The sequence below is a fragment of the Colletotrichum orchidophilum genome (assembly GCF_001831195.1).
Source record: "Colletotrichum orchidophilum strain IMI 309357 chromosome Unknown Scaffold_79.1, whole genome shotgun sequence".
Taxonomy (NCBI): domain Eukaryota; kingdom Fungi; phylum Ascomycota; class Sordariomycetes; order Glomerellales; family Glomerellaceae; genus Colletotrichum; species Colletotrichum orchidophilum.
The window spans coordinates 193,086-208,257 of NW_019173035.1; the positions used below are offsets into that span (position 1 = coordinate 193,086).

Consider the following 15,172-nt stretch of genomic DNA (forward strand, 5'->3'; position numbering starts at 1 on the left):
CTTTTGTGACCTGCCGCAGTCGCCTCCTACTGCAGTCGTGACCATCCTCTTCCCCTGCGTTTCTTCGACGTTTCCCCCATTCCATAGCATGCACAGCGTGTCGCGGCTATCCAACGCGAAAAGTTTCGAACGCTGTGACTAATAAAGGGAATTCGTCTTAAAAAAAATCAGACCCGTGTTGAAACTCCTAGCTCTTTGGTTTGGTGTATGGTTCTCCCAGACCTTTTTTTCTCGTTGGGGAAAAAAAAACATCATGGTCCGTTTATTTCGGGGGTATCGTTGAGATATATGCATTTGCTCCGTTGCTTTCCCGTCCTGTCCGTTTCCTCTTCTTGACTTTTGGTGTGTGGTGTTGCGTATGTGGTTTTTGGTTTCACCTCATGCGTTTACCGCTTAAATGCCGTGGATGAAAACATGCCCGACGTGAAAAGTTTTTTGTTGAAAAAACAAAGTTGACCCCCCTTTTCCCTGTTGAAAACGCCGCTCATGATGCATACTTAAGTAAATAGTAAAGGGGGTGTGTTAAACACAAGTCAGAATGAATCGTTATTTAGTTCGCCGCAACTGCGGCAGGGACGTTGCCGTTGTTTTGTTGTTCTTTGGCCGCTCCGTTGGTCTGAGACTCAGACGGAATATCGCTGTATTCCTTGACCTCGAGGCCCTCGAGCAAATCGAATAGAGCTGTCTTTTGGTGGAAGTCGTTGTTCACTGGGTATTGTTAGCGTTACTGTCAGATAGGCTCAGACTGACGAGCAAGACTCACCGATGTTGATGAGGTACCACTCATTCATGATACGCTCAACAAGGGTTCTGCTGGGAGACCCAGCCTCGAAGCAGTGTGCCCAGTCGATACCCAAACGGAAAGCCTCGTCCTTCCAGGCCATAAAGCTGATGCCCTCGACGATGGTGGGTTGGACAATCTCCTTGCCCGGGAATACACCCCACGTAACGGCGTTGGGGCTGTCATTTGAAGCGTTGTACTTCAGGTTACCAGTCTTGGTGGTGGCGTAGTACGTCATGTCAGGGTTCTTCTCGACGCGAGCAACGATCTCCTTATACACATCGGGGTGAACGAGGAGTTCAAGGTAGGCCTTCTGGTAAACGTAGCCATTTGCCGGTCCCCAGCCGTGTACTGGATGGGACGACTTCACACCGTCAACGGCAGGTTGAGAGTTGATGGTCAGGAGGCCACGCTTATTCAGTCCAATGAGCTCTTCCCGAATAGGATCAGCTTCACTTGTCAGGGGTGCCTCACTCCAGGGTAGTGAGTCCAGCTCAGTCTCAAGGTAGCGGACAAAGATGTTGGCGATATCCTTGACCGACTTGGGCTCACCCCACTTCTTCCTGTTTTGCTCGTTCGTGCCGGTCAAGCCAATGCCGTAGGCATCCAGTTCGCCGAAAGCGGGAGATCGAGAATCACCCCAGCGTCCGTTGGGAAACTCGTCCCAGTCCTGGGTTCGGAGAACGTAGGACTTGTTGCGACCCTTCCAGAAGATGGGGCGGACATCCTCCTCTCTACGCCCGTGGGCCAGAGACTGCTTCCAGGGAAGGGCATGCTTCACGGGGCGGTCGCTCGTGGGCATCCAGTTGAGCTCCTCGAGAACCATTCTTGTGGCTTGAGCCAGGTTCATGGTATAGAAATGCAGGTGATGAATACCGGCAGCAACAATCTTCCGACACATCTCGGCAACAAGGCCTTTTCCAACCTCTCTGACCGCAACATCGTCGTTCTTGATGGGCTCTAGAGCAGTCATCCACTCCTCGGGCACCTTGCAGTTCATGTGCTTGGCGCGGCGCAGGAAGCTGGAGTAGGTGGCAATGGGCATGATACCCGGAATGATGGGGATGGTAATGCCGCGCTCGCGAACCTTGCCGACCCAGCGAACAAAGTTGTCGCCGTCGTAGAACATTTGTGTGACAATGAAGGTGGCACCCATATCGACCTTCTCCTTCAAGTGATCTAGCAACTGCTCCTCATCCTTATTATCATCGCAGCCCTCGGGGTAGCCAGCAACGCCAATGTCAAAGTGGTCATGGTACGTAGCACGGATGTGCTTGACCAAGTCCTTTGCGTAACGGAAGCCGTCGTCGGTGGCCTCCCACTTCTCGTGCTCTCTCGGGGGATCGCCACGCAGGGCAAGGATGTTGGTGCAGCCGGCCTTGTAGGCCTTGCGCAAAGCATCGTTGACTTTCTCCATGCCCATGTCTGTGCAAGTCAGGTGCATGCAGGTCTCGAGACCGTAAATGGATTGGGCCTGGAGGACCATCTCGCAGGTGAGCTCAGCGATGCGGCCGCCAGCACCCCATGTAATGTCGATGAACTTGGGACCGAAATGGTACATGCGTTCCATACGATCGTAGAGGTTCTGAACACCCTGGGCTGTCTTGGGAGGGAAGTACTCGAAGGAGAAGGAGGGCTCGCCCGTCCTCTGGGACTCGTCGAGCATAGCCTTGATATGCATATTGGCGATTGTGTCGGTGGAATTTTTCAGGTAGTTCGGATTGGGTCAGAGGTGAATAATGGCCGCCGAAGGGCTCGCTAGACTCGCCGGGTGCTGTAGGCAAGCTTGTCAGACTCAATTGACTAGAGTGATCAGAGACGAAGGGTAAAATGAAGGGGAGCGGACGGCCTGTATGGGAAAGTGAGGTTATTTAGAAGTGGCGTGAAAATGCCGGAGGCAAGGGGGATAGCGAGGCAGAAAGGCTAGAAGTAGCGGGGTGGAATGGCGGGCGGTACAAATGGAATGGTGGAGGGGTAAAAGGCGCGTGTTTAAGGAACGCCAGGAGAAAAAGTCTCGACATTGTGAAGCAAGGGAAGATAAACTCACCAAACAATCTCGTTGGCTCAAGCGTATGGTACGTGTCTCCTAGCACCGGTCCCCGGATCTGCGCGGTAGACAAGTCCCAGAAGTACCGAAAAAGGAAATAAAAAGGCAACTGAAGGGAATAGGACTTTGAGGTATGAAGGGGGAAAGAAGTTTGGGAATTTCACAACATCGGCCGAGATGTGCTACCCTAGGAAGTAACAGGCCGGGGGAAGAGAGGCGACGCTTCGGAGGGAAGGGAAAAAAAAAAAAGAGGTACGTAGACGTGGCATCCAGTTCCAGATCCCCCCAGCCCACGGTCTTGCTGCATTACAGCTCCGAACAAGGAGGGAAGCATGCACGACAGAGACCAATGATTAGCGACTGCCCCTCCATTTCGTTGAGGCACACTGGTAGGCAAGTAAGGTACGGATACCGCACCGAGGACCGTGAGTCTTGAGAGTGACTCTGAGTGCCCCCACCTTCCTGGATTGACGAGGTGGTGCCCTCAGTGACCCTCCATCGATGAGGTGATCGTCCCTGCCCTGTGTAACTGCGGGGTGCGGCAGAAAAACTGTCATGTTCCCAGGTGCTTTATAAGGTAGCTACGATACGAATACATTGGGTTTGTTGAATTTCCATCTTAGTCATTAAATTCCTCCTCATACAAATGAGCCCTGACATAAGTGAATCTCATCTCCAAGGAGGTTCCTCCTGGCGAAGACTCATCGCAATGACTGCAGTGTGTGTCTTGGTGGCATGTGCCTGACGAAAGGACCGGATACTTTCTTGGCCGCCTCATCCCTTCACCGCCAGACCGGACGACCTACACTACGTCAGGTACACCCTCTCCCAGCTCATTGCTCCCCGACACCACACACACCAACCAAGCCCGCCGCTTTCGCACCGTGGGAAGTTTATTCCGACCAGGGCCTTCCCTTCCCGCCCTCAGGTCCGTCGTCGGCGATCGGCCACTTCCAGCCTCTGGCGCCTCGCGCGCTCCACCCGCCTCCGACTGTTCGTCCTCCACAGGACCACAGATGATAGCTCCTAAGTGCTAAGCTCCATGGGGGTATGTGCTCCATTTCTCCAGATAAGGCACTGCACCCTCTTGCGACACAGGACCTTAGCTGATCTCTGTGTTTTAGTTTCTACCACGTATTACGTGATTACACACGGATGGGGTCCCTCGGCTGCTGTGATTGGTGCATCTGTCGATGAAACGGCCGCAACCCGTTGCTCAGTTTCTCTCGACCAACAAACGTTTCCCAAAATCTCGGGAAGCAGGAAACGGGGACCGGGAAAAACGGGAGATCAAAACACCCATCCCTTCGCCCAAACTATAAAACAAGTCGGCCGCACAGGTTTGTTGGGCAGTACATCCCGGGAACCATCTTAAATGACGTCCGCTGGTCACTCCCGTGCAGTAACCATCTTGGCAAAAGCAAAATGTCCTGCAAAAGAATGGCATTCTGTGTCATGCCTCGACTGGTTCAAGTTGGTCCATGGGGAGCTTTGAATACATCGGTCATCTCAACACCCCGTCACAAAGCGGCCGACGTCCCCGGATCACTGCAACCGAGTCCGACCGTGACAACGGCCCAAGCTCCGAGGTAACACGCAGCACAGTACGCGATGCTTTCCAGATCGGCCACTGACAGTTCATCATTCCTTTTCCTGCGGGACACTGTCTGAGTGATTGACTTACTCCCACACTTGCTTCCAAGCGAGGCCAATAAGCTCCGGCCAAGCATCTCGCTTCCCGCGGCTACATGCAGTAGCCCGACCGCCCGTCTGCTGCATGTCGCGCATCTAACCTCAGTCCGGCTGCGCATGCTTTTTTCTGGGTACTCTCACTCATCGAGACTCGAGAGGATGCGAGTTGGATGCCTGACAAATCTCAGCTCAACTCGGCATTGATTGTGGCAATAGACCTTTGTCGAGTGAATGGAGCCTAAATATCTCCCGTCTGGTTGTCAAATGTTCACGAGTGAGTGAGAAAAGCACCAAAGGCCCTGTGGCCTAGATTGACCCTCGGCAGTGCCGTAGTGCTAATGCCAATAGTATTGGTTTGACTCTTGGTTTGCCTCCTGGTCGGTCTACTGTTCTATGCAGGGCGCTTAAACGGCATCGGTCAAGTCGACCACACTGCCTGGCCGCATCTGCAATGCCTCGGCACCCCTCAACGACCGCCACTTATTGCTCTGTGCAATCACACTCCTGTCGAACAAGAACCACCATCTCTCGAAAAGGACCTGACCTACTTCCCAGCATGACGCATCGTACGGGTCTCCGCCCCAGATACGAGCCCCTTCACTTGAATCTTCGAGGTCGTAGGCAAAGTTGACCAGGCCCAGCTGGCCTCGTGCTGCGGGCGGTCTCGCCCCGTCAGGGAGACTGAACAGGTTGATGATCCGATCGCGGACGCCCGGCCACGGCAGGAAGTCCATGATCGGATGATGAGGCACCAGGACCTGAGCCGCCGTCGGCTTCCACATCTCGGGCAGCTGCTCGACCGGCGTCCCCGCCCCTAGGTTGAACGGCGAAGTCGCCGCAGGATCCCACATGACAGACTCCGAACCTAGTCGAGTGGCTACCCGAAGCAGTCCAGTGAGAAGCTTCAGGTCGCTCAAGGGTAGAAGGTAGCTGTCGGGAAACTCTGAAGAGGAAAGCGATGCGCAGTCCATCAGGGAAGCTGGATCAATGGTCGAAGGCGGACTGGGCAGGACCTCCGTCGCGGTCTCGCCGTCTGGGTTATGGTCGAAAATTGGAGGGTTTGCACCATACAACAGCTCCGATATTGAGTTGTCGTCTGAGAGATCGGCGTGCCACGCCGTAGATGCGTCCAGATTGAATTCCACAGTAGCGCCATCTCGTTCACTGTTCACTGGAGGGCGGCGGTCTGCAATCTGCTCAATCGGGTCAATGGCATCAGGAACGGGTGGAGCAGCACCAGCAGCAGCAGCCAGAGAGCCGTTGTCAGCGCATGTCTCAGACACCGAGCGCTCTGGGCCATCGGCGCGTCCCTTTTCCCTGGCGAGGCGGTCTTGTCTCTTGCGTTCGCCTGCTTCAGAGTCAGCCTCGATGCCGTCGAGATGTGACAAAGGCGCGCCACCAGGGCCATGTGCAGTACAATGTAGAGGGGAACTAAGGAGGTCGGCGAGGCGGTGAAACTCACGGTATCTACGCTGGGCCAAGACGTTCAACACCCGCTTTCTTTCCGGTGCATCCTCCTCGATATTCGGCACGTCCAAGACGGGAGGTGCCTTGGGAGGTCTTTGCCGCATCCTGGAACGGTTGTTCGTCGAGCTCATTGTCCGCCACTTCCCAGGGCTATTGTGAGTGATGGGTAGGTTCTGATGCGCTTAGAACCACAAATGTTCACTGGTGATTTGAAGTGGATATTGGCCAACAGTGAAGTCATTCGTGGAAAACAATGTTTATTGAGCTCAGAAGCTGACGGTGAGGCGTAAGCGTGTCGTCGAGTGAGGAGGATGCGTGTACAGTGTGAAGACGTCCGTTATGTTAACTGTCTAGGCATAACGGATATGGGCATGGCGTGACTGTGGCCTATCACCTAACAATTTCCCCCCTTACTTGCGATATGTACTGTTTTGCACACAGTGCCTGTCCAGTGCAGTCCACGATCTAGCCTGCGACAAGCCACTTCCGTGCTAAGAGAACTAGAAAGATGAGATGCTCTACTTGCAATGCTTGTACTTCGTCGAGGCCGATACTTCTGTATAGCCCTATATTCATGTATAACTCTACGACTTTCCGTACTCTTGCCCTCGTCTCGAACCGTTGTGGAGAAGACCACTGAGGAGACACAAGATTTGGAAACAAGAGAAAACCTCCAAACGCATGGGAAGGTCACAAGGTGGAAAAGATTCATTTTAAGTGATGAGATTATTTTCGGGTATACAAGTCAAATCCAACAATGTCAACTCCCCCTATCCGTTCCGTGATCCTATCCGGTTGCTTTTCTTTTTCGAGCTCGTTCAAATCGGCGTCTACACATTCTTTTCATACTTTAGTCCATCATTCGAACGTAATCAATCCCGATTCCTCCGCGAGGTAGAACTGCAAGATCTTCTCGTCAATGGCATGTCAGAAAACGCAGCAACTGCGTCACCGCCCGATGGACTAGCACGCAGTTCCCGCGCCACTTCCGAAATCCATTCCCATGGCCACGTCAAGGCCCTCCAAGTCGGCCGCGCTCAGGTCAAAGTTCATGTCCTGTAGGATATCGTTCATCTCCGCATCCGAGAGCGTCAGGTCCAGGCCCGAAGGTACAGCGGGGGCGGGTGACACTGTCGGTGCCGGCGTAGGCAGTCGTCTGGGCTGTGGACGAACAAGTAACGGCGGCTGCTGCTGCTGACCGGGAAGCTGGCCCCGCGTCATCATCCAGCCCTTGAACTTGCCCAGCAGAACAGGGTCGTCCGCGGCGGTCTCGGCAGAGTTGAGGATAATCCGCGCCTTTGCCCGGATCGCCTCGTCGTCCGGGAACTGTCCCGTCAGAGTGATCTCCGACTCGACAAACTTAACCAAGCCGTCCTCGAGCTCGCGCGCGCAGAAGATGGTTGCGGGCTTGGGGTAGCGCGTCTTGAAGGTCTCGAGATACTTGTTGGTGATGCTCGAGTCCGTCTGGAAGATCTTGACGTTCCGGATCGGCACCTCCGTCGTCTTCTCGCTGAAAGGCGCCATGTTGCCTTTGGGGAAGGCGTACGGGGGCGCGAAGCCTGTGCCGCCTTGCTCGAGGGACCAGGCGTCGCCGGGCGGGAGGCCGGGCCCGGGCTCCGCGATAATGCCAACGTCCCTCTTGAAGCGTCGCAACCATTCTGCGTTGTCGGCTGCGGTTTGGTTCCATGGATCATCACTATCAGGCAATTAGCACGGGTTTTACATTTACTTTTTAAATTTACGTCCCCAGAATGACTTACTCATCGTAGAGAATGAGCCGTGCTTGGAGCTGCAACTCAGCATCTGACGGCGTATGTCTGTTGGGGTTGTCTGACGACATGGCCGCCAAAGTATACTTTGTCAATGTACGTGCCAGACGGCGGTAGCAGTTTGCGTCGTTCAAGAAGAACGGTCCTGTCTTGACGCCACGAGGCAGGGAAGCCTGATCAGCCGGCAAATACGCCGCGGCCGTCTCGGCAGTCAAGAAAGAAGGGATCGGGTTGCTCAAAGTGTTGGTAGCTTGGAAGCTCGTGGGCGAGACACCGGAGCCCGAAAGCTGGAGTGACTGTTGGCTTTGAGACTCGGGCGAGGTGGTCAAGGTTGATCCCGAAGCAGGAGTAGGCTGATGGCGTTGCCTGAAGGCGGCGAGCCAGTCGAGGTTGTCGGCGGCGGTCTGGTTCCAGCCGTCGTCGAACTCGTAAATGACCATCCTGGCCTCTCGCTGCAAGGCTGCGTCGTCCGGTTCGACCCCCAACGCCCTCTGCTTGTCCACAAAATCTGCCAAGGAGTGCTCCAGCCTGCTGTAGTTGTGGATAGTCGAGTCGATCTTGGTGGTGTCTGTCGACCGCTCATTCACAACCACAATGTCCTCGGTTCTGGGAAGATGGGCTCGTTGCCGAAAGTTGGCAAGCCAGTTGGTCGAAGAGAAGATACACCGTACGAGCCAACTGGCAATGTGATCCGAGGGACTGATGGAAACTTCCTCGACACGTCCAACAATCTCAGCCGCCGTTTGTTGCAGCTCATCATCCATAGCGGTGAGCCCAAGGAGCCTCTTCGCTCTGACGAACTCGTGAAGCTGGTTCTCCAAAGGACAAGTTTGGAAAATGGTATCCTTGGATGCTAGTTTCAAAGAAGACAGCCTATTTTCAGCCGCCTGACGTATGGGACCGTATTTCGCTGATAGTTTGACTTCCTCGTCTGACATGATCAGATCACGCAGCCAGGAAAATTCGGATGAGATTTCCCGGATCGACAATATTTCAGAGGCGAAAATGATACGACAGGCTTCCAGTTGCATCTGACGGTCGTCTGGTAGGGTTTGGTGCTTATCGTAGTGGTTCTGCATGAAGTATGCCAGCTCGATCTTGATCAGTTCGTACGCGTTGCGAGGGGTTTCCGCTGGGGAGCCACTGGCTTTGTATGGATAGGGCGAGTTGCGCTCATTGTCAATGAGATCTGTATTACCACAAGTTAGACTTTGGAAGCTTATCTACGGGATAGCTGAGGGGTCGGTGCATACATGGCGGGATCGAGTTCTCGACCATCTCGAGCACCGGTGCTTCAAAACCCCAGTCACCCTTCCAATCCGCCATCGTATTTCCGTCACTACGGTAATGGTTGGCGATGTGTTCCACTCGTGACCCCCAGCTGTCCAAGACCACGCCACAGAAACCGCATCGTGACCGAATCTCTGGTGTGGCGACCTTCCAGGCCTTCATGGACCAGTCGACAAACTTGCAGTCGTGGACGAGGCGCAAGTGTTGGTTCAGATGATCCTTCCGGTAGAAGCACCTCTCCTGAAGCAGCCGCTCCTGACATGCTGAATGATTGTGGCTCTCAATATGGGCCTTGTCGGGGTTGGCCTCCCCGCAGAACACACAGGCGAGCTGATTTGTCGCCGGGTTGAGTGCAACCGGTCCATCAGGGGCACACACCCACCTCTCGAGGGAAAGATGAAGAGATTTCTCGTGCCGTTGCCAGTCGTGCTTGGTCCTGAAACTTTCGGTACAGAATGTACATTGGAAGGTTTTGGGAGGAGCAGCGAGAGCGGTCTTCTCTTCAACCTTGGTGCCGACTCGCCTCCTGCGGCGCCTACGGCCGCGGTTGAAGGACCCGAATGAGCCAAATGAGCCACGGGAGGCATGAGAATAGGCGGACGCAAACGAGCCGCCGCTGGAGTGGGAGGTTCCGTGGGAGGTTCCGAGAGAGCTGGCCGAGGAAGCATTGCAGAGTGACTTGCCTGATCCGTCGTCGGTGAAGTTGAAGCTGTATGGGCTCGTGAGACCTGGAAAAAGGTTAGCTTAATGCTACATGATGATACGCCAGACCCGAAATATCATACCTGATGACGAAGCTCCAGAACTGGACGCCACGGCGAGAGCAATAGCAGACACCGTAGCGGGTTCGTTTTCCGGCGGGGAGTCAACCCAACGCTCCAAGGGATTCATGTTGCGCACTCTGCCGTCCGGTGCAGGAGTTCCCCGCCTTTGAGGAATGTCAATGGCACCGCTGTAGCTGCGCGGGTGAGGTGAAGTGGAACGAGGGGCCTGCGTCTTGCCCCTACGACGAGCGTTGGCAAGCCAGTTGGTAATCTGGGTTTTGTTGAGGCCAGTCTGACGCTGAAGCATCTCTTTCTCTTCGTCACTCGGATAAGGATGGCGAGTGTGCGTCGAAAGCCAGTTTTTCAGAATACGGACAGATTCGCGCGAGAAACGGGCACCAACTTTGGCCGGAGTAGCCGTCTTTCTCTGTGCTGCCACGACAGCCTCATCGGCTGCAGCGGTCATGCCTCTCAACAAATCTGGTGTCGATGTCTCGGGCAGGCCAGCAGCAAGGACGTTATCCTCGAGGACACCACGAGGATGATCACCCATCGCAGGCCAAGTGTTCAGAGACAACATCAAGTCCATGGAGTCATCTTCTTGAACGGCGCGGGGGTGGTCTCCCATGATGGGCCAGGGGTTTTGGGATGGGATGGCATCAGAATCGTCGAGATCAGCCAGGCCAGGCAGATGCTCAGCCAAGCTGCATTCACTCCGAAGGGCGACGCACGAAGTACAGTACGACTTGAACTTTCCCTCCTTGATCTGCTTGCATGAAAAGCCGCCAAGGATGCAATTGTTGCAAGGAGTTTCGGGAGCGAACCACCAGTCCTCCTGGGCGCTGGAGAGTTGCATGTCGACCAATTCGAGGGGGTTGCCACCAGTCAGACCAGCTCCTGGTGCAAGTTCCCCGGAAAAGTGCTCTAGGGCGACAAATCCAAAGTCGTCGTCGTCGGCATTCTCCAGTACCAGGTCCAGATTAGGATCGGTGGGTGGCACGTCCTGAGTGGGCATGTTGAAGATGTTGCCCATTTCGGTAGCGGCAGCCTCCCAGTTGACGAATTCGTCCATGTCTTCGGGGATGGTTGTCATGGTACAGACTGGCCCTTAGTGCAGGGCGCGGACTGATTTGGGCACCTTTCTGAAGGGCGTGAATGGCATGGAGAGACGTCCTGCAGATGAAATGTAGATCGATAGGGCGCGGTATTGCTCAATGCGTCGCGTCGATGCCGATGCCGATGTCGATGTCAATGGGCTTGTCAGTCGTCAGAGAGACGGAAGGGCGTTGGTGAGCCCCGCCCAATGTAATCTTTCTCACGACAAGTTACAACCGAGACGGTCGAGATGGTAGACCGACCTTTGGAGTTGACAAATCCAAGTCCCACGGAGGCAAATTGGCAAAAAGGTATAAGAAAGAAAAGGGTACAAGTCTGGACAGATGAATTCCAGGCGACGAAATCTTTTATTCAAAGGCTATCCTCCAGCTCAGAAGATCGGATCAAGCCAGATGGACTCTGGCGTCGAGGAGCGTCCAAGTCAGAGTCACCTATGGTTGGCTCGCCAGACCCGGATTACAATGGGTCGTGTCATCAGAAGGGCGCAAGTTGGCAGTCTTTTGACAAGTTTACTATGCACACCCTTCGGACGGGGGGAGGGATCACCCCCCACATCTGCGCCTGCGCCTGCGCCGGCGTCTTCCATGTGCGTCTGCGTATGGGAAAGGCTGGTCGCATTTGGCGGAGGGGTTGCGGAGTGAGGGTAAGCAGTAGTAGCTGAGATAGGGCGCCGTCGGTTGGCCGGCGGCTGTTTATACCACCGTGTGATTTGATTCAGTGTAAACACATTGTCGAGATTCAGTGTTCTCAGACATGATGCTGCTTTAGACTCAAGCTCTATGGACTTATATAAGGTCGTCAGTGGACATTGGAGGAGGATGCTGATATCGCAAGTACGAAGCAATCCTGGGGGACGTTGGGACGTTGGTCCTGGCACAGCATGACAGGGCAATTTCCATGGTGCTTTCCAGAACCGTCATGCCGATTCTGCATCTCCGAAGTTCCATGTGTTCGCAAAGGATGCACTAGACTTGTCGCCCTCAGCTGGTAAGCTGCAGATCAGAGCATTAAGCTCGCTTTCTATTTGGCGACTTTGCCTGCGTGCCGGCGCAGGTCATGTCGCAGCCTGCCTATCTCATGGCATGTTCCGCTAGTCAATAGGTGTCGAAGACAGGCCCGTCTGACGGTGAGAGGCCGTTCACACCCAAACTCGTAAGCTGAACGCCACAGCCAACCTACGGGCGTGTTTCTACACCTTCGCTCAGCCAATGTGTTGTCCTCCCAAGGCTCCAACATGGTCCTGTGTAACCTGGATTAATAATCGACCCGCCTTCTGCAGCCATCCACCCAGCCAGAAAAGCGCATTTCAAGCCTCGAAAAACTGCGCCGGTCTTGGGGACGTACTCGCATTCCCGCCTTACATCCATGATCTGCGATATCTTTAAACTTCGGTAGATGCGCTGCTTGTGAGTGGAGTAAGACTGCTAGAGTCGAGGCAGGTAACCATCACAGAGGTCAAGTCACGATTCTGGGGCAGAAATGGGATCTAATCACTGCACCTGACGGACGCGAAGTCGCCAGTTTCCCATTCTCAGGTGCTTCTGTCAACCGAGACCGACACCATGGGAAATTGACCCAACAGCGGGTGCGGTCCTAAGCCGAAGCCGATTCCGCATTCTTGCCAGGCCCCCCCGACGGTTTCTCCGCGCTCTCATGTGGGCATGCAATGCTTGATTGCGAGCCGCCAGCCAGCCAGCCAGCCGCACCCCGACCCGACGCTGACCGCCCGTCTGGGTGAGTCGAGATGCGAAACCACCCCATCGGTCCAAGTCTCGGCGTGCGCTAGACCCGGAATCCTCACCCACTCCGGACCCCAGACCCCACTGCCGTACACGGTACAAGGCAACCACGAACAAAGGGACCTGTTTCCCTTGTTAGACCCTTTATCGGCTGCGAGGTCGGAGGAAGTTTGGGGGGGGGGCGATTCAAAGCTTGTCACAATCGGACGGCGTCAGGACCGTTCAGCCGACCGAGATGGCTTACATCGGTCTGCAGCGGTTTGAAGTGGATAACTCGGCCGGAAGGATTTCTTGGATTGAAAACCAGTTTGATGTGTTCACAATTGCTCATGGGAGACCCCTTGAAACCTCATCAAGAAAGAAGCGGATCCGGCGGGTTCGAAAATGAACGTGAGTCCATGAAGAAGAGCTGGACCGAGGTATTTCCCAAATTGTTTTAACCGTCAACTTGATGCAGTGACTCAGACACGAGTTCATTGGACAGAACACAACGCCAAGGTAAGTTGCCCCATACCCATCCAGGCTATTGGAAGTACGATACGGATACAATATCAACGGTTATAGCCAACAACTCGTCGAGGCCATCTCCACACACTCTACCTAGCAGCAAATAGCGTCAACCGCTTTTTCAAACCATACATCCGATGAGGGATCCTCAATGTGGTCCATAGCAAGCTTCTTCAGCAACTCCATCTGCTTGTAATCCGCAAGACCAATATTGTGCTCTTTGAGGGACGGGTTGAACCGGATGTACCTCGTATTAGCATGCTCCGCCCTCTTGTTGAGCGTTGTCATATGCCTCGAAAAGTCTTTACCCTTGGCATTGGTGTTGGTGGCAAAGGCCATGACCGTTGTCGCGATCGCTGGAAGCCGGAACCAGGAGTCGGACGGAGAGTCGAACTTGGTGTACCCCGTACCGAGACTAATGACGCAGGAAACCTTGGGCTCGGGCTCACCCGGCTGGACGAGGTCGTATCTGGCATACCACAGCTGGTCGATGGGATTGTTGTTCAGGAGTCCTCCGTCCCAAAAGGTGAGTGACCTCGTCTCTGCCGTGGGCCACTTGACTTCGGGGAAGTACGTCGGGGCCGCGGAGGTGGCCCTCGTCGCATAACTCATTGTGATTCCGTCCCTGTTGTCTCTCATGATGTTGTTGGCTACAGAAGAAACATAGTTATTGTTGTCCTTGTACGTCTTCATCAGAACCGTTTCAGCTCTGTCTTGGGCTGTTGTGCACACAAGCCTTGGTTTCCAAGCATTAGACTATTACGCACTACGGGACCTTGAGGGATTTCTCTTACATCTTGCCAGCTGCCGGGTGTTGAAGAAGGGCCTCTCCTTTCAACTTTTTGTCGATTTTGTCCAAGCCGTGTTCTCCTACAACCTGGTTGATGGCCTTTATCAAGGATGCGTCGTCAAATCGAGTATACTGGACAAGCATCTTGCTGTTGTTTACCCAGGATGAGATTGTATCTCCGAGCCAGTCAATACGCCAGCCATGGATCTTGGGCTTGAAAACGTCCTCGGCTATGACATCGTACTGTCGGATAGCCTCGGTAGCCGTCATGCGCAGTCGAAAGAGCATGATGCCGATGATGCCCCCAGTGCTCGTTCCCGCAGCGAGCTCAAAGTAGTCCACAGGGCGTGGCTCATCAGGCAGCGCTTTTCTCTCCTGGATCCGGCGCATAATCTCCCGCAAAATGACGAGGGATAAGACACCACGGACGCCGCCACCATCGAGGGCAAGCAGGCGGGCTCCATTGGGATGTTGGGTTGCAGGAGTGCCGACCATGGTGCATTGCAATGACGGTAGCTATACTCTGGAAACAACAGTGCTGACCTAGGGCAACGAGGTCAAAATTTCCGTGGGTGACCCAGATATCCCTATTTATATTGTTGGCCCTGAACTTCTACTTGCTTTCTAGCTTCTCATGTGAATAAAAAACGTAGCTGGGGAGAACCCGCCTGGGGCGAAGCGTCTTGCGTTGTTATTGAGCTGTGCTGAGACGGACCATACCGAGCTTCTGTCCCGCTCATCTGCGTACGAATCGCGTTATTACTTGAAGATGGGCAGGAATTTAACAAGTCTTGTTTTGAATCTCTGAAACACGAAGCAAAGACAATCTAGTTTCTGCATGCTCTTGTCGATCAAGTTGAATACCTTTCACATGTTAAACAAGTGGAATGTTCGTCCGCGAAATCACCAATAACGGGTTTCAGCTCCTAGAGAGGGAACGGCGAGGGATGGCGTTCAACCCAGCATCCCAGAAACCAAAATGTCTCACGAGAGAAAACATAGATGACAGTTCTGTATTAAAACTGGGTGTGCCATGAGAAGAAGAAAAAAAAGTAGCTATGCTTCATCATACCGTCTCACATAATACCCTTCCTGCACTCTCAAAGCACAAGAATCCAAAGTGACCAGCACAACTTCCGAAAATTAGACCATAAGGCTGATATGACCACTTAAAGTTGTCTTTAAAAGCTCACCAACACATCCTCTGACG

The 15,172-nt window shown here is 54.0% G+C and overlaps 5 protein-coding genes across 5 annotated transcripts; all 5 read right to left on the reverse strand.

Moving 5' to 3' along the window:
- Positions 1-550: 550 nt before the first annotated feature.
- Positions 551-2,462, reverse strand: CORC01_09014 (methylenetetrahydrofolate reductase; the record flags this gene model as incomplete). The annotated part of the gene is made up of 2 exons (XM_022620644.1): positions 551-708; positions 764-2,462. 2 exons carry the CDS (start codon positions 2,460-2,462, stop codon positions 551-553), a joined length of 1,857 nt encoding a protein of 618 aa, XP_022472891.1.
- Positions 2,463-4,924: 2,462 nt separating this feature from the next.
- On the reverse strand, positions 4,925-6,091 carry CORC01_09015 (uncharacterized protein; the record flags this gene model as incomplete). Its single annotated transcript, XM_022620645.1, has 1 exon — positions 4,925-6,091. The coding sequence occupies one exon, from the start codon at positions 6,089-6,091 to the stop codon at positions 4,925-4,927; it is 1,167 nt and encodes a 388-aa protein (XP_022472892.1).
- An 859-nt stretch (positions 6,092-6,950) lies between these two features.
- On the reverse strand, positions 6,951-10,903 carry CORC01_09016 (uncharacterized protein; the record flags this gene model as incomplete). Its single annotated transcript, XM_022620646.1, has 4 exons — positions 6,951-7,683; positions 7,748-8,945; positions 9,010-9,774; positions 9,832-10,903. The coding sequence occupies 4 exons, from the start codon at positions 10,901-10,903 to the stop codon at positions 6,951-6,953; spliced, it is 3,768 nt and encodes a 1,255-aa protein (XP_022472893.1).
- Positions 10,904-11,353: 450 nt separating this feature from the next.
- Positions 11,354-11,812, reverse strand: CORC01_09017 (uncharacterized protein; the record flags this gene model as incomplete). Its single annotated transcript, XM_022620647.1, has 1 exon — positions 11,354-11,812. A coding segment is annotated over one exon (459 nt), but the record flags the coding sequence as incomplete, so codon positions are not given.
- Positions 11,813-13,265: 1,453 nt separating this feature from the next.
- Positions 13,266-14,457, reverse strand: CORC01_09018 (uncharacterized protein; the record flags this gene model as incomplete). The annotated part of the gene is made up of 2 exons (XM_022620648.1): positions 13,266-13,908; positions 13,967-14,457. The coding sequence occupies 2 exons, from the start codon at positions 14,455-14,457 to the stop codon at positions 13,266-13,268; spliced, it is 1,134 nt and encodes a 377-aa protein (XP_022472895.1).
- Positions 14,458-15,172: the final 715 nt, after the last annotated feature.